At 36.9% G+C, this 19,713-nt stretch overlaps 1 protein-coding gene across 4 annotated transcripts in view; it reads left to right on the top strand.

Moving 5' to 3' along the window:
* LOC114653535 (receptor activity-modifying protein 3-like) overlaps positions 1 to 19,713 on the top strand; it is a 202,468-nt gene that overhangs the window by 146,347 nt on the left and 36,408 nt on the right. Inside the window, exons 2-3 of one of the 4 annotated variants that reach the window (XM_028803909.2) lie at positions 9,899 to 9,928; positions 10,994 to 11,141. In XM_028803909.2, coding sequence (XP_028659742.1) covers positions 9,899 to 9,928; positions 10,994 to 11,141 — 178 coding nt within the window. Of the gene's footprint in view, positions 1 to 9,898; positions 9,929 to 10,990; positions 11,142 to 19,713 lie in introns of all 4 variants that reach the window. The other 3 variants (XM_028803908.2, XM_028803910.2, XM_051928906.1) reach the window with 3 other exon arrangements.

The following is a 19,713-nucleotide window of genomic DNA, read 5'->3' as shown; positions in this document are numbered from 1 at the left end:
TTTCTGGTTACCGCTTGTGCATATTAAATCTTGAAATGCTTCGAGTAACTAATTAACTAACTAACACCAACCCACCCACACACACAGCTTGTGTGAAACAAATGCGCCCGTACTTTCATAATTTTGTTTCAGCCTATAGTGGAGTCAGGCACAGAGAAGATCAGCTGCTGAGAGAGCATCTCGACTGTTGCAGGGCCTGCATCGGTGAAGCAGGTGAGACGCTAATGAAACAGAGGCACAGGGCTTATTGGTTTTTAAAGACTGCTTCCTTCATTGTGTTTTAACCTCAGTTTTAAAGGATTGTTTTAAGGATCCCATGGGATACCCCTCGCAAACTGTTTTAGACCCTGCATTCAGCAATTCACATCCGCGACAAACATGCCTCTTCTTACATGGTCCTGTTTTGGTGGGCGAGGAAACGATTTCCGTGTTCCTGGAGGACCATCTAAGAAGACGCATGTTTGTCGTGGATGCGGTGGATGCGGGCTGGGGAATAAAGAGTGTTGGTGAGCAGGGAAACGTTTACAAAAATGAAAATACATCTATTCTTAAAAATACATAAAATACATCTATTGTGAATTTCCCCTTGGGATTAATAAAGTATCTATCTATCTATCTATCTATCTATCTATCTATCTATCTATCTATCTATCTATCTATCTATCTATCTATCTATCTATCTATCTATCTATCTATCTATCTATCTATCTATCTATCTATCTATCTATCTATTGTTACCTCTCAACTTTTAATCTTAAAGCTAAACAGTTTCTATATTCATATCCCAGCTATTTTTCCTCAACCAAATATTTTACTAATTAAATTGACACATACGTTTCTACCTATGGCTTCAGAATTTAACAAGTGTCCGGAATGTTTCATTTGAGCATCAAATAGAAAATAAAGCTAAATCCTATTATCAGCTATGTCGATATTCAAACATTAACATTCTAATTCACATTAAGATACAGTATTCAAATTACTTGTGAACAAGGAGTGATGGGAAAAGATATTTAATACTGTATCAAATGCCTTATAATAAAATAATCTAAAATCTTATTTTATTTAAAAATGCTCTCATGGTAGTTAGTGCATCACACCATTACATACAGTACTTTAAAGAAAATATTCTGATATATAAAATTTACCTATGCTTAATAATATTGATTTCTTTTACACATAACCTTCTGTTAAGGCTAATTGTTTATGGATTTTTTTACATTGATATCATCCTCAAATGCTTCTTGCAGCTTCTCCTGAGTGTTGATCTGTAGAAAAAGCACAGTGTACTCTTTGTTAGTAAACCCCCCTCACAGTATATCTTAATATAGAACACTACCTGGACTGGAAACCAGTGCTCATCACCAACTTTCTTGCTATCCTAGAGAACAGAGTGTTAATTACTAAAAGAACTTTCTTCCATTTGAGTATGGCGAGTACACAAAGGAAAAAGGCACACACATTTATACTGAATCTGGAAATGTTTCATTGGACCTAATCTCTCACTTAAATTCCTTCAAATGCACTTCAGTCACAGAGATCTTTCACATTGCACAACATACCCAAACTTACTTAAACTGTCTTTAACACATTATACTTTATCAAGTTTTATTATTATTATTATTAAGCATCTACTATTTAAAGCATTTACACACTTTTCCTTGCGTTTATTTTACTTCATGCATAGAATATGCCAAGTTTGAACCTTCATTTCCTGTTGCTGGGTAACAGTGCCAACCACTGCGCCACCATATCACCCCTACAACAATCACCTAACAGCTCATGGAAAGCATTTAAAACAATGTCCATAACAAATATGCACCTTCACATTTAGAGCCTTTTCAATACGTCAGCTGACACACACACACATGCGCACACACCAAGCACACACTAGGGACAATTTAGGATCGTCAATGCACCTAACCTGTATGTCTGTGGACTGTGGGAGGAAACCGGAGCACCTGGAGACCACGCAGACATGGAGAGAACATGCAAACTCCACACAGGGAGGACCTGGGAAGCAAACCCAGGTATCCTTACTGCGAGGCAGCAGCGCTACCACTGCACTACTATGCTGCCCCTTATTATTTTTCAAATGTAATTATTATAGTGCATGTCAAGTAATGTAATTATTATAGTGCATGTCAGGTAATAAAAATTTGTTGAGTTGTTTTCATAAATGTGAATCTCATTCCAGGGAGGGCAAGTATGAGGCACTTGCAGTTGATGAAGGGTCCAGTCTGGTAGATGTACACATTAAAAATTAATTTTGAAACCAATGAGGGTGCTTTGCTGTTTTTTTAGATATTGGTTTGAAAATAAATAAGTTTTCTTATGTTGAAATCTGGTAGAGAACTTTAAACAAGGAGATGACTCAGGATTCTTCTGTTATATTGATTTTATTTTTGGGATTTTGGCATTTAAAAGAAAAATGGGCAATTACAGTTTTGCATTTTAAGTTTTCTATTATGCAGAATGCAAATAAACAACTTGACAGCCTTCTTGAATTCAAATTTTAATGATTACTCTAAGTTTCTAGTAATAGAAATATGTGGTTTGGTTTCATAATTTTAAATTTCATTTCAGTGAAGTGGAGTATGGTGTGATTTCCAAATGATGATGGTTCCATTTTGCTAGAAGTGCACAGTAACAATTATAATTTGAAATCATTAAGGCAACTGTGTGGACTCGTTAGATTTTCTAACAAATAATTATGTATTGCATATACATGAACGTGCTGAATCGGTTTGAAGTTTAATTGTATAGTATTATAAACTCTGTTTCTAAATGTGTGTATATGTTTATAAAGCTATACGTAGTTAATATGTCTTTTGATAAATAAAGCCTATTTTATTGCTGTGTATTCTCTACTTATGCTTTCAAACTCAAGGAATTGCTATTAAATATATTAACTAATTTAGGTAAATTTTTCAAGTAATTAAATTGTACCTTTGTACTTGTTGTTGTTATTTTTTCCAAACATATTTTTTGCTTTTACTTAAGCATTTTATGTGTCAAATACTTTCACTTGAGTAGATTTTTTAGTACTTTTCACATCTCTGGATCCAAGTCACTATAAGTTGATAAGCTTAACATGCATCATGGATAAAGTAATGAAAGGAATTATCAAGGAAGACATTAATTACATAGCAAGAACACACTATTTTTGAGCAGTCAACATGAATTCAGACAGTAGAGGTTTTGTTTTGCTAATATGATGGAATTCTGTGAGAAAGCAACTAAAGGGTATGATTAATCAAGTCCATTTGATATTATTTATCATGATTTTCAGAACGTTTATCATAAGGTCCCACATGAGAGGATGGGATTTAAATTAATAGAAGAGGAAATTCTTGCCCTAGTGTGTAGATGGCTTAAGCACAGGAAGCAAAGGCTCACTCTGCAGGGAACCTTATCAGAATTAGGTGATATTGAAAGTGGTATCAGTGCAGAGTCCATTGCTCTTTTTAATATGTGTAAATGATCTGGATAGGAATAACGATATTAAACTAGGTGGTGTGAAAGAAAAAGTAACTGCTTGCAAGCTACTTAGGGTTAATAGCTGACAAAGCCGTTTTGCTATAACGGCAGGTTATTCACACATTCGTCTGTCATAAGACAGGGTGCAGTAAGCTGACCAAAGATAATTTCCAGTTTCTTAGGAACGCATCTATTTGACACAGGAAAGATGACCTTTCCTTTTTAGGATCTATCTGATTAGTGAAAAAATAAGAACAGATGACCCATTAGTGTACTAAAACAAAATGCTTAAGTAAACAATATTATGTTTATTTTTAAGAAATAAGGGGAAGGGGGAGGAAGAAGAAATTATAAAAAGCCAATAGAAAAAAATGTAACTGCTCTTCTACCTTGCAACGTAGAATCCACGTACTCATCTGTGACTGAATAAAAATCTAAATGATTGAAGTAGTCCTGTCACCCTCGGGGGAGTTTTTTTACTTCCAGTGTGGAATGGCAGATAATCAAGAATCAGGCAAATCATAACAGAGGGATTTAGACAGAAAACAGACTATTGTAAGGCTGCTGAAATTTAATGTAGAAAAATGTAAGGTATTTTATGTAGGAAACGTGAAATCATTTCTTGTCAAACTGAAATGTTAAAAGTGAACACAACACAGCATCTGGTCTAGTTGGATCTGGGTATTTAGCAAAATTGTTTTTAAACCAAGCTCAGTATCAGAATCAGATTGGGGGGTTATGGGGGTTGGTTGGGTTTGTGGGGTAGGCAGTGGTATTGTGTAGTATCCTCCCAAGGTCCAGTGCCATTGATAGATAGATAGATAGATAGATAGATAGATAGATAGATAGATAGATAGATAGATAGATAGATAGATAGATAGATAGATAGATAGATAGATCTTTATTGTCATTGTCACTTTTACAAAGGAACAACGAAATTGAAGGTGCAATCGACTCAGTGTGAGGAAAAAGAGTTAAAAAGACAAAAAGACAAGAAGAGAGAAAATAATAACAAACCGAATATTAATAAATATACAAATTGCACTTGTTGACTTAAGGTCTATATTGCACATTGGAAGAATAATATGGAGCAGTTTTATTCTGAGCTCATTATTCTGATTGCTTTCGGATAAAAGCTGTTTTTAAGGCGGTTTGTCCTAGTTTTCATAGCTCTGTATCTCTTGCCTGATGGCAAAAGCTGGAAGAGGCAATGACCAGGATGTGATGAGTCCTGTGTAATGTCTATTGCTTTTTTGTGGCTTCGGGAGGTGTAGATTTGTTCCAGAGTGGGGAGGGTACAACCAATTGTTCTCTCCGCTATCCTGACGACCCTGTGAAGCGCTTTCTTTTCTGAGGAAGTGCAGCTGCCGTACCACACACACAGTCCGTACGTGAGCACACTCTCGATGGAACAATGATAAAAAGCAAGGAGCAGATTTTTTGGGAGGTGGTTCTTTCTGAGAATTCTCAGAAAATACAGTCTCTGCTGCGCCTTCTTTAGCAGCTCCTTGGTGTTGGCGCTCCAGGTCAGGTCATCCTCCAGCTCTATACCCAGAAACCTGAACATTGCAGCCCAAAGCTGTGAAGTAAACTGTGCACCTTGGTCAGAAGCGATGTCGGAGGATGTGCCAAACCGTGTGACCCAAGTGCTGATAAAATACCTCTTTTTAAAAGACCTGCTGCAGTAATGGCCATCAAAGGAACAGCTTCTGGCCACCTGGTGGTCCTGTCAACAATAATGAGGAAGCATATACAATACAATACAATACAGTTTATTTTTGTATAGCCCAAAATCACACAGGAAGTGTTGCAATGAGCTTTAACAGGCCCTGCCTCTTGACAGCCCCCCAGCCTGACTCTCTAAGAAGACAAGGAAAAACTCCCAAAAAAACCTAGTAGGGAAAAATGGAAGAAACCTTGGGAAAGGCAGTTCAAAGAGAGACCCCTTTCCAGGTAGATTGGGCGTGCAGTGGGTGTCAAAAGAAGGGGGTCAATACAATACAATACAGTACAGTACAGTACACAGAACAGAACAATTTCTCAATATAGTAAGAAATAAAAAATATAAATTTTAGAAGTACGGAGCAGAATTTAACAGTAGATGATATATCCCATAATAAGATTTGGATTTGTATAGAGTCCTGGAGACCTCATCCTTCAAGCCGCCCCCCCCATTTGGCCATTCCACAGCTGAAACAGTGCTGGGCCAGCCAATCCGATGAAAGGACCCCTCTCTCCCACGATTCCTGCGATCCTCCATCTGGGATGACTTTTCCTTAGGCAGGCAAAACAACTTGGCAGGTGGGCCATGGCACCAAGTGCCACATTTGAGTACCGAAAAGAAAAACAGAATAAGTGAGGGTTAGTATACAATTATAACTGTCATGTTACTTATGTTTAAGTGCTAATGACTAACAACAGAGATGCAAAACCATGAGAAAGAGGAAGGGGGGCTGCCAAGTCTATGTGAACATGATCAAAATGGCAATCAGTCACTGGGAAAGGGGTCAGTGGGGCTTTAACATGACAATGTATTTTAACCTTCTTGTAAGCTACCCAAATTTGCTCCCCAAACGTTGGGATGCACGCAACCCTGTGTGTGAGACGATTGTGTGCTGTGTCAAAAATCACCCACTGTATTTGCCGGAGACAATTGGGCATAGGTAGCCTGTGCTGGTGTCACACAGAAGCCTGGCAGCACTGTCATCCAACTGCACCTCTGACAACGGCAAGCCATTTTCTGCCGATTGAGGAGCCTGGACCTCTTGATCTAGTGTGGGCCAAGAGGGACAGTCAGACACTACATTGTTCTTACCCTCAACATGCTGGACTGTTGTGAACTGTGGTATGTATGCCAGGTGCAGTTGCTGCTGGGAAGACCAGAGCACAGTGACTTTGGACATTGCAAGGACTAATGGTTTATGGTCGAGAAATGCAGTAAATGGCCAGCCTTCAAGCAATAAGCAGAAATCCCGAATGACCAGATACAAACTCAGTAGTTCTCGATCAAAGCTTCTGAACTTGCATTTATTAGGTCGTAAATGTCTGCTGAAAAACACCTGTGGCTGCCAGGTATCATCAGCCCATTTTCCATAAACCTCCCCCACTGCATGGAAATGGAATGTCCAGGAAGTCTATGAAAGGCACTCCAAACAGGCACTTAGCTGTATAATAATCATAACATGCACACTAAGGTGCTCGAACAAGGCTTAGAGATAGGCAAAGTGTTCAACTGTGGTGGAGCTGGCAACCCAGATGTCCTCTAGGTAAACAAAAAGGAATTCAGAATCACTGAGTACAGAGTCAATCAACCTCTGGAATGTTTGTGCCCCATTTTTAGGTGTGATGATTGCTGTTTTGGGGATTTTCCACTGGGTTCTCAGGTACTTGGTTGTAGCTGCAGATGAGGTCCAACTTTGAAAAAAATAATTTTTCTGCAGAGCCGTGTCAAGAAATCCTGTGTGTGTGGAATCCAGGATCATTCAAGTGACGGTAATCCCCACACAGTCTGAAACCACCACCTGCTTTGGGCACCATATGGAGGTGTAACACCCACGGTCTGTTTGATCAGCTCACAATTCCCACCTGTCCTATGCGAACGCCACCTATTCAATAATGGCCAGCTTGTCAGGGGCCAGCTGACCAGCGTAGCTGTGAACCGGTGGACCAGTGGTAGTAATGTAGTGTTCCACACCATGCTTGCTTTCCATTGTGGAAATAGTGGGTTTGTATAGCTGGGGAAATTTATTGAGAAAGCAGGCAAAATCACAGGTTGCAGCCATCATGTTGTACAGGTTAGTGGTAATGACACTGCTGAGTGTGCAGGGGAGAAAGGTAAAGTCCCTTGCATACATGAAGCAACAGTTCTTAACAACAACCAGCAACCCTTTTGCACACAGGAAGTCTGCACCCACGCTGGCCAAAAGAAATGTGCAACTGAAACGCCTTCCACTGAATGATAAGTTTAGCATGCCAAGTTTCATAGGTAGGTATTCTAATGCCATTAGCAGCCTCCAGAATGGGCCCTTCTCTCCCTGAAGCCACATCAATGAGTGATGCAGGTAGTACGCTCACTTGTGCACCCGTATCACACAGAAAATGGCAGCCAGATTGGGCATCTGTTATGTAGAGAGATGAGACAGTGTTTACTGATGCAGGTGGGCTAAACTTTCACCAAAGTAAAAACACAGGCCAGTTGTCAGGATCAGGGCAGGAGGACGCAAAGCAGCTCAGGCCACAGGGTTGCTAATGGGACTGATGAGGGTTGCAGGACACGGGTAGCTCCACGAAGCAGAGTGCAGGCTGACAGCCACTTTGGCTAACTTTTGGCAGTGCACACTTGTGCCAACATCAATTGCAGAAACAGTTCTCTAAATATGAAACAGGGCTTATGGCTGCCCAGTTAAACTAACATGTAGTTCATCGACTAGGAGAGCTTTGCGTGACTGAAAGCCTGGCAATGATAACAGTCACCATGCCTGCTCTGACTCTGTGAGACTGTACATCCACAAAAAGTATGCCTTTACATACTTGTTCATGTCTGGGGAATTTTCAAACAGACTCACCACTCTCTATACTGTGGAGCTGCTGACAGCTGCAACAATGTGGTAGTGCCTCATTTCATCTGCCATAATGTCCTGCAATGCAAACTGTGCCTCTGCTTGTGCAAACCCGAAACTCTGAAAACTACCATGTTGGCAGATATGTGTAGCGCATCTCTGGAATCGTCCAATGGCATTGGGGTCACCACTTTAGCACCCTGAAAGGGAAGAAAACATGCCTGACAACAATTTTTCTCCACTCATCATCCTGCTTTTTCCCACAGTGCAGTCCTTGTGAATTATGTCCTTACAATAGCTCAGTGCTTTCATCAGCTATAATATTCTTATGTATTCCACAATTTGTGCAAAGTCAGATCCATAATCTGACAAAATAGGACATCCTTTTGGGACTTCATAAGGTACAGTCCATGTTTAAGGATTTTTGTGCATTTTAGGAATTATATAAAATTTCCTAAATTCTGGATAATCAGGATTCTTTAGATATTTCAGTTGTTTAGATGTATAAAAACCATTATTTTCAGTTATACAAATGGTGATTAGAGGTGACATTATTGAAGCTTTTAAAATTCTGAAACAAATTAGTACAGTGGATCCAGGCTACTACTTTAAAATGAGTACTTCAGCAAGAAAATGGGAGCACAGATGGAAACTTGTTAAGGGTAAATATAGCTAAAAATTTAGGTTTGTCTTCACATAAAAAACATAGACAGATGGAATAAGTTACATAGTAGCACAATAGAGAGAAGGACTCTTATTTTGGAGAAATTTGGTGGATATAGGTTGGCACCCTGCCCGGGATAGGTTCCTGCCTTGTGCCCTGTGTTGGCTGGGATTGGCTCCAGCAGACCCCCGTGACCCTGTGTTCGGATTCAGCGGGTTGGAAAATGGATGGATGGATGGTGGATAGGATTAGTGAGCTTTGTTGAGTGATTTTTTTTCTAAGTTCCATTTTAAAAGTCATACAGTACATTGACTTCAATTGTCTTCTTCAAGAAGAGAGTGCAAAAGATAGGGTCCCCAGAATTCAATGAGAGGAGTGTCAGGAGTTTTAAATTTGAGGCTATGGAGCAGTAAGGAGGCCACCGTTGGAAGGTAGCAAGTAATAACTATGCAAGCGATTTCAAGCAATCTTGAAGAGCAAAAACATCAATGTAAAGACCAAACTGAGAATAAGTGCTACTGTATATGCATGTTAGTTTTGAAAGCCAGTATTGTTAAGCTGAATGCATTTGAAATGAAGTAGAAAAATAAAGCGAACAACTTGGGGAGAATTGGTCAGCAGTACAGAGATTATAAAGATGTTGAACAGGAGAGTTAAAGTAGAGACCAATATCAAAGAGAAAAGGCTGGTGAAGATTGGAAAAGTCTGTAGGATGAAGGATTGATAAAGACAGAAATTCTTTAATAAACTGAAAAAACAAGGAACAGAGAAAGGCAAAAAAGAAGATGGCTGAATGATATGCAGAAATTGACTAAAATGCATATCCAAAGTACAGTCAAATTGGCCCAAGAAAGAAAGGGACCCTGGTCAAGATTGAAGGCTCTCACTGGACCAGAAAGTCCATAAGACTATAAGGTACAAAGAAGAAGAAGTAAAAGAAATTTACCTTCTGTGTCTCAGTAGTATAGTTGCTATAGTATGTGGATCACAATGTATTTATTGATTCACAACAAATATGTTGAATCACTTTCAAAGCATGCATATAAAAACTTTTGTGCACTATATAAAGTGAAAAATTTTATACTGCATGCAGTTTTGAATCAGACTGCATGCCATTCATAACATTTCTTACATGAAGTATAGTTATTTGTTTTTTAATAAGATTCATCTACAAAACCATTTTTTTATTTTACAGCAAATAATTGGATTATAAGTCAACTTACAGGTAAGATAACTTTATTATTTTTTGCAATAATATACTGTACCTGATTACTCTGTTGACACTTAAGAATTCTACAGGATCCCACAAATTAAACACCTTAACTGATGCAATATAATACAGTATAATTATAACTGCTGTTTCTAATTATCACAGGCAGTTGTATACTCTTAGTAATGATCACAGTCTCCATTTGATAAATCATAATAATCTGTACTCATTAATAATTTATTTATATAGCAATGGATGTTCCTTTACCCACCTTTAATCTAGTTTCAACTTATTCTTCTTTCTCCTAAACTTTATTAATCCATTTTACTAATACATAATGTAAGAGTAAAACTATCAGGGTAAATGAAACAATATCCTAAATATGCAGTGTATTAATATCAACAGTTTCTACTTTAAAAGGTGTAAAATAAAAATCCCTTATTTATATTTCTGTACTGTTTCTATAAGATCATGTCCCCCACCTGACACATACAAAATCATTTATTTTTTATGAACACTAATACAAAGAAGGAAAGGAATGGTGGTGAAGTGCTCTTTGGGTCATATCGAACACCAGATTGCTGTCTGTGTGAAGTTTTTGTGTTACTTTAATCTTTGCATATATTTTTTTTTGTCTGGAACTCCTCCCAAATCTCAAAGACATGCATGTGAAGTTAACTGATAAATCTCAATTGGTCCCTATTGGTATGCACATGAGTGAGTCCTGGTGCTTCATTCAGGATTGGTTCCTGTCTTGTGCCTGATGCTGATGGGATAGTTTCTGGCATCCCACATTGTTGACCTGTATTAGGTAGAACTGAACACTGATATTAGAAATTAGTCTTTGTTTGCATGTAAATGAGCTAAAAGCAAAAACAAATATTAATGATATTTCTTTTCTAATAGAAACATATGAATAGCATATCATAGCATAGCATAGTACTATACTTTGAATGGGCTGCTCCTACATATGAAAAAATTATAAACTGCTGTGAAAAATGCTGGAATCTGAAAAATTAATAGCTTCAGTCTGACATATGGCTTTTTAAAAATTTCTTAATGTAAATTATTTTCTAGCAGGTGCATCAAATACAGGACGCTCATTGAAGACAATAAGATGTAATGAAACCAGTCTCTTGTTAGGAATGCAGTTATGTGGAGAATACTTCAAGGATCAAATGAAACCGATAGACCAAAAAAATTGGTGCAACCTGTCATATTTTATCTGGTAAGATCTCTTTGTCTTCTTTTCTTAAAGCTAAGTGGTTTGTTAGATTTGAAGAAAAAAGTTCTATACAGTTTCAGATACTCCAATGATGTTTCATTTACATCATAAACATTTTTAAAAAATTCTCACTTTGATTTTTCAGCAGGTACAATGCACCCTGTCATTTTCTCTTCTATTGAGCTAAATCAGTTATGTTATCCATAGCCTATATATATTTATATGGTGGAAACTGAGCACTTTAGAAATAATGCTAAATCACCTAGTAAATAAATCCTGTAAGCCAGGTTATGACACAGCAATATAGAGTTGCAGTTTACAGACACATAGTATTTTCCAATAACGTGTGTTTCACTCATCCTTATCTTCTTTTTATCTTCCAACAATCATAATTGAAATTAAATTAGATATGTGAAGTGTCAGGCATTCTTTCAACACTGGAAGGCACATTGTAATTTAATAGCTGTGGAGAGCCTTTGAAGGATTATAGAATCTGAACTAACTATAAGCAAACTCAGAGTGGGGAAGAATGATGCCCTGATGGTATTGGAACAGTATTTATTTTAGGCAATGACACATTCAAACCCCACTTTGTGACTCCTTGAGGCTGCTTGTAGAAGCATTGTTTGCAAATGGTGAAGGACAATGGAAAATACAGACAAAATTAGTTGTAATGGAGATGTCATAAATGAGGATTTGGTTTAGCTCCAAAATCACCCTCCAAGTTTCTTTTAAAAGCCATTAGTAGATGCATACCACATTTAGAAATTATATAATTATTGAGTGGCAGTGGGTAAATGTTCAAGATGGAAAACGTTTAACTTTGGCAGAATAGCCTTGGGCAATTGTAGAAGTAATCAGATTTTCCAAAACCTGGTACTGAAAAAAATTTTAAGATAACAGATTACAAATGTTAATATATTTTCAAAGATCAACCTAATTATAAGTAGATAAGACTCACTATAAATGTTTTGGGCTTCTGAGGACAATTAATGGAATATGGTCAGCTGTGGTGGTAAAGTCATATGCCAAAAAAAAAGATAACAGCTGGGTGACAAGATTAAACAGTATGTTTTTCATGTAAACACATAAGGGCTTAAAGGATAAGTTAGATATTTTTAAGTCAAAATTATTTCTTCACAATTGTTATATTAATTTTGGCACATGAAATTGTGTTTTTTCATTGAAGCATTTTTTATTACATTTGTAAAAATACATAAACTATTCTTGTTGTTTAAAGTCAGTAGTCAGTCAGTCATTGTCCAACACGCTATATCCTTACACAGGTTCACGGGGGTCTGTGAAAACCAAAATTTACTGAATACATTCATCTTTTAAACCACATGTATAACCAAGTATTGATCCACATCTTGAGATTGTAGATATATTATATAACAGCATATCCATGTTGTTTTTGAAAAAAAAAACACCTTTATACAATTCATCCTTTTTAAAAGAAGACTAGCACTGGAATCACCTCAGTGCTTCTCTCTTTCAAGGGAGTTGTTTCCTCTAGCATATTACCTCAAAAAATGTTTAGTATATGTCTACTATCAAGAAACAGTGAAAACTGCTTTTACTCAGTCAAAAACATTGCCTTTGGTTCTGTTTTTATTATATTCTCAGCAAAAGTGACTCGGCAAACACTATAAAATTTGGTAATTAATTGTGTGGTTCATTCTGTTTCATTGTGGTTTAGTTCTGTCACATAATCTGCCTTTTTCATGTGTAAATTGTTATCATGTTTGTACAAGACACATTGATTGGTTTATATACTTAGCAAAGATATGCAGGTGACCATGGCCCTTTCAAAAATGTAAGGCTTTAATGAAAAAGTAATGTAGTGTGATCAGTTCAGATTTATTGCCAAGTGTATAAAGTACAATGAAACTAACACACATCATGCTGCCACATGGTGTGAATTTCCTTCAATGAGCTTGACACATCTTGTGATGAAAACCTGTACACACCCTCAGTAATGTTCCTGTTGTCATCTGGATTTTTGGCTCAATATCAGACTAGCTTGCCCAGGTGACCTGATCAAGCACCAGCTTGTACCCAGGATGTGCTCTCCCCCATGGCTCTCCTCTCTTAATCCATAGCCACTTGCATGCTGTATCATTGGCTTCTGTGGCTATCTTTAGCACTTTTCTCTTGTCAGCCTCATAGATGACAAGGATAATAAGAGTTTTGAAGAAGGACTGAGCAGCGATCCTTCTGAAGCCTACTTCAAACCGTATGCACCTTACACTAAGAAAACATCTGGTCACAGTGATGTTGCTGTGACTTTTTCTGGGAACTATATATCTACATCAGCTCTCAGTTACCAGTTAAGTGCTGTGGACAATAAACCTGAAATAAAACAACATAAAATCTAGCAAGTGGAAAGTATCCACTGTGACATGCTTTTTTCCCTCATATCATCAGGAAGAGCATTTCAATGTTTTTCACATACTTGGAGTAATTAGCATAAATCCTGTACCAGTTTGTACATGGAGGTAAGAGAAGATGGTACAGAGCAGACAAAGTAAGCCAAAGGTGACGAGCATAATGCTGGAAGAATGCCAAAGAAACAGCAGGATCAACAATTTTTAAATATGCCAATAAAACGTTTTCTTTGTTTAATGCTGACACGCATCTTTGATTAAAAAAAAGCTGTAGGATAAAAGAAGTGATGTAATGTGAAAGTTTACTCAATATAAAGTTTATTATCAATTATATTAATATTAAATATATTAAAAAATATAGCAGTTAAAAACATTTTTTTCTGAATAAATAAATAAATGTTTCCTTTTTAGCTTGTCATTTTTAATGGAATGTCACTATGCAGAACTTCTCAGCTAGTATCAACAGTTTCACAGCTATAAGTGAAAATACTTATAATGCCTGTATCTTAGTCCAAATGTGGAATGTTTGCAGCAATGGTATATGAAGTTTGTAGGCTGACCTATTGTAGATGTTGTAATACTTTTGGCATGGAAAATTAATTGGTATTAACTATGTCCCATGCCCTTTCATTGTCATCATTTAGGTACATATCATACATTTTGCCCATTTGTGTTTATTTTTTGCAATTTTTGTATAGATTCACAGCTCTAACTTCACACAATGATTGTGATGCATTGCATTGGCATTTTGGATTTGTTCATTGAACATTTCCTGTGTGTTTATATGGCATCAGAGGGCAGATAATTTTAAGCATGTGGCTGACCCTGACTTTCTTGTGGTCTCATGATTATAGAAGTCAGGGTCAGCCAATGCTCAAAAACAATCTGCCCATTGTTATAATAAAGTAAAAAACTTGAGAGAGAGTTTGTTTGACAATTTTTTCAAGGATTTTGTGCTTTTTGTTTTTGGCCAATATTTGTACTGATTTCAATCCTGTCTCTTTTGAATTTGTTTGCTTAATTTATTTGGCCTCCAGTGTTTTGATCTTAGCTCTTTTCAGATTAGTCTTCCTGTTTCTATTAAAAATACATCTGCTTTTTTCTAGATCTTTAACATTTCTTTTAGCCTCTTATAAGGTTTATGCAAATAATGTTCAGCTTTTGTTGTATAATTTATTTATTATTTGTGCTGTTATTATGGTGACATCATTTTTATTGCCATTTTGTAAGTGTTTTTTAATGTGAAACAACAGCATAGAGAGAAGTGTGTACATTGCAACAGGTACACATGTCGTAAATGTAGGAAGGATTGTCCTTGCATGTGTGGGAACTGTTAACATTTGAATTTGATGATTGCATATAGCGCTGAACTGACCTCTCTGTACTATTCTTTCCTCTTCATGTCCTGGAGTACAAAACAAACACCCCCATGATAAAAAAGTGGAGACTGGCAAGATCAAAAAAAAAAAAAAACACGCAGTCACTGATTACAACCACAAGATGTTATGCAAATGAATATGAATAAAATGAATAATGTTGCAACCGTGCCACAATGTTTTCCGAAATGTACTATACAGCTCATAAAATGAAATAATTCCAAATATATATCTGTGTCTCTCTTTTTTTTGTCAGTGTGGCTTTGACATCATGGACCATAAGGTGCATACTAATTCAGCGTGAGCAGGAACACTCAATAAAACTGAATAAAAAAAAAAATCAAGTGACAGTGAGATACGAATAAGGCAGATTCACCAGCATTTGTGTGTCAGCTTTAATCCATCCAGATCATAGAATGTCCAGTTCCATTGTCTTAAAACACCACTCACATCTACAGTTATTTCCAGTTTCACATAAAAACTTACAGTGTCAGATCCCTGGAGGGGTGGTAGTATGTATCGTGATCGTGACTGAGAGAATAAAAGTGAAAAAAAAAAAGCTAACTTTTACAAGTACTATAAATGTACACTGGCTGTTACAGATGCAAACCAAATGTATGTGTTTATTGTGTAATGTAACAATAAGAGCAGCTCACTACTCAAAATGGTAAATATACGAGGCAATTAGGATCTAACCGGGGAACTCTTGATTACAAGTCAGCAATTCTTACCACTTCACCGTGGAAACTGTTGTATCATCCTTGAACCATTTGTGAAAGTGTTTATTTGATCTTTGGACTTTAGGCTTCACACATTATATAGTTTATGCCTACATTTTGTCATTTAAAAACATGAAAAATGTTTCTGTTTTAACAATGTGTTTACACAGATTATTGTAGAAACGGAACACACATGAAATGCATGTTTTCCAAATAACAATCTATTATGTCCACTCTAAAACTCCAGCACTCCACTCCCAGATAATCAAGGCATGAGCTGGGAGAACTTTGTGCAGGTTCTGCTGCAGTAAGGGGATGGAATAGTAGGCTGCTTGTCTTGATCAGCACATTACCAGACAAAAGACACTGACAGAGAGGTGCAAAGGGATTTAAGGTGGGCCATATTTACGAGTTTTTTTCGTAGGCTTTGGTAATTCTAGTGTTAATGGTGTTTTCATTAGATAGCCACATTTCAGCCAGTGTGCACAGTCCTATAATTATAACATAAATTCTCCACAGCTGCTTGCCTTATCTTCAGGTCCAGCAGTTTCTGAATTAGATACAGTATTCTACGGGGTGTTCCATACCATTGACTATCTAACTCAACACTGCAACAAGGTCACTTTCAGCTCTATCCAACTGAAGAATAAAAAGACAGGAGAGGTTAGGAGGGACTAGAAAAGGTGTGGATAGCAAACACAAATAAATAGGCCTTGATATCCTCTTTGTTTCACAACAGCGTAAGTAGCTGGACAGGACCAAGACTTCTTTTATTCAGACTAACTTCTCTCCACATCCCTCCTCATTTCTATTTCTACAAGCATAGACTGTTGATTAGCAACCTGCATTAAATGGTGTATTTGTAAGCGCCATCATTTTTTAATCCAGCCAGCTACAGCACTGTGAATAGAAAGAACAAAAGTAAAGGTAAAAAGGGCTGTAGTCAGGAGAACCCTTTTAATGTATCAAATAGCTTTTTGTTTTGAAAGTTTATTATAATGGTGTTCATGTAAACAGTACATGACAAAACAAACATAAGGGGCATATTCTCATACTTTAAGGTTTGAAGATAAAATGACAAGCATTGTTTTTATTCATCTTGACTAGAAATGGCAGAAATTGACTTGGGGTGGAAGTGATACCACACTTTTACCGGGTGGTGTTTCTCCATTCTGGGGACAGAAACGATTACTACATGAAAAATGGTTCCATTTCATGACTCCCTCCCTCATGTAGGCCAAACTCAGTCCCTGTAAGAGACTCACTTGTCTTACATATTCAACAATATGGATCCAGCATAGGTCCATCATCTTGAAATTATAAGTATTCATGTTCTCTCCATTTCTGTTTGGTTTTACAGAGTACCCTGTGAGTGTTATGAAGGTTTAGAGGCCTTTCCATGTTTGGTTCCTGTGTTGTGCCCAATGCTGCTGAGATAGGCATAGGTGCCCTTGCAACTCAATACTGAATTAAGTGGATTTGAGGATGTTATGTGACCAGGATATATACTGCTGAGACTTTACCTTTTAATTGGTCTAGTTGCATCTAGGAATTCTCCAGAAGAAGTAGGAGATTATTGGCTAAGTAAAGTTCACTCAGGGAACAGTTTGAAAATAAGAAATGTTGATAAGCAAACCCTTGAGGAAATCCTGCTTCAGTTAAGAATGGATAATCAGATTTCATCAATACATTAATCTAATAATTTCGTAATACATTACATGTCCAAAGAAACATTATAGTGACTTACTAACAACAAAACATATATTGCTGTAGGGCTTTGCCGCCCTGCTGGTCGCTGCTGAGAGTTGATTCTACAATAAAATAAAATAAAAATAAAAAGTGAAATAACCTTGGAGGTCAATCATCACCCTGAAAGCGGACAGTAGACGTCTACCAAATTACAGGTCAATAGGTCAAACGTTTTGCGAGCTACAGGTGATTTAAAATCCTGGACGGACAAACAGACAGCCACAGTACCGTATTATATAAGAAGATAATGCTCATAAGTCTGTAAGGATACCAATAAGAGATGTCAGTCCTCTATGTCTTTGAGCTTCCTGAATTATATGATCTTAAATGCTATTTCCCATCATAATAAGATTTTTTTTTCCAAACACTGAATTGCAGCCACTCTACCAACTGCATTTGTTACTATTATTGTTAACAATACAATAATCTTTGGCCTCCTAAAATTCACTGAATTAGTTGAACCTGTGCAGGGAATGGTCTATTTGCCTGCCTTGGCTTGCAAATGGACAGAGAAGGGTAACAAAGAGTACAATGGGCACAGGTGTATTGTAGAGTGAATTGATACATTGAAATGAATATGTTAGGTTTAGTACTTAAAATACAATTCTGCTTAATTTGTAATATTTAACTTGCCTATATGTAATTTATTTTTCTTTCAAAGATTAATCTGCAAATATAGTTTTCCACTTTAATTCCAGTAGTAATTTTTCATTTTCTGAACAGGCTTTATTTAAATAGATGGATAAGTACAGTAGAAGCAGAAGCAGAGAAGCAGATTCAGAGACCTTGCTCAGTTTGACAACCAGTCAGTACCTCTTGCATAACTACTCTGTATAAAATGACTATTATCCACCTTAATAAAAAGGGCAAGTATCTGTGTGTCTGTCTGTATGTTTGTCTGATTTATATGTATCTGAAATTCAACTGAAGGCGCATTACAAATATTAGCACTGCTTTCACAAATCCTATACCAAATGATATGCTCTTGGTACCAACTTTCTCCTGCCCTTCATATGGAATGTTCAGATGGTCCCAGGACAGTCAAGATATATAATCTTTCCAGTGAGTACTTGTTTTGTCCTTTGATTATACCTTCACCATCTCCTAACGGAAGCATTAAAGTGTCATCCTAAATGATACTTGAACTGCTCTACCTAGTGTAGGGAACCTTACCTGCAAGTAATAAGCCACAAATCATGAGGACCATGACCTCAGATTTAAAAGTGCTGATTCTCATACCAATTGCATCATGCACTATTACCTGAGACTAGCAGGTACTCTTTGTTATCATTAATGTTTAAATTATTTTTATCATGTTTTTTTTACCATTTTTTCATTGTTTTTAATGATGCAATTGCTTCGCCATTTAGTTTGCAGTTTCCCTTTCCGTGCCATCATTTTGTGATCTGCATTTTGTGGATGTGGTCACCCTGTTTATAGCAATGATGGCCTTTGCCAGTCATATTATCCTTCTTCCACTTGTGCATAGCATGAGATATTATTGTAGTACCACTGTATAAGATCGAAGCACACTCAGTTAGCTATTGAACTTTGGTTAAAAAGAAAGACCTCCCTAAGTCTAGTGATTTTGCATTTCAAAAATTAAAAAAAATCAGGTTTCCTTTGGCAAAGACTACTTATTTACTGCTGCTTAACTACAAAATTTGTTTTATGCTTTGATATTGATGTATTAGTGAATCTTGAGTCCCTTATTATAATTTTTACTTTTTTGATTACTCTTTCGAAAATCCCCTTAAAAATGTGTTTAATCTTTGCCTGTCAACTCCAAAATAAGTCGGTTTAGACCATTTTAAGTCAAATGCAAACATACTAAACATACTAAACATACACCAGGTATTCAAACACAATGGTTGCTCTGCAAATACAGAGATTGAATGGCATCAAGGAGAGACTCTAGAATCCTGTACTCTTGAAGCACCTTCCTATATATACTGTTGGGTCCACTGTTGTAAGCTTTTCCAACTCCACAAAGCACATATACTGTAGACAGGATAGAGCAAAAGTGCATGGTGCTCCAGTAGCAAGGACAAAGACCTTGTCCACATTTTGATGACCAGGATGAAACACATATTGCCATATCTAAATCTGAGATTGAATTACTGTATGCAGTTTCCATTCCAATACTCTAGCACAGGCATTCCCAAGGAGGCTTGCAAGTGTGGTCCCTAAATAAAGTAAACACAATCTCTTGTCCTACTTTTTAATAATATGGAATAGTGGGTCAGCAGCTTAACAGATAGTGGTCAAATTAATAAATAATTTAATAGTAGTCTTTATCTCAGGAGGTGTGTGTGCTCACACGGCTGCAGGAAGTTGGTGGGGT

Source organism: Erpetoichthys calabaricus, chromosome 6 (assembly GCF_900747795.2).
Source record: "Erpetoichthys calabaricus chromosome 6, fErpCal1.3, whole genome shotgun sequence".
NCBI lineage: Eukaryota > Metazoa > Chordata > Cladistia > Polypteriformes > Polypteridae > Erpetoichthys > Erpetoichthys calabaricus.
Note: the sequence above shows the minus strand (reverse complement) of the source record. Positions and strands in the feature narration are given on the sequence as shown.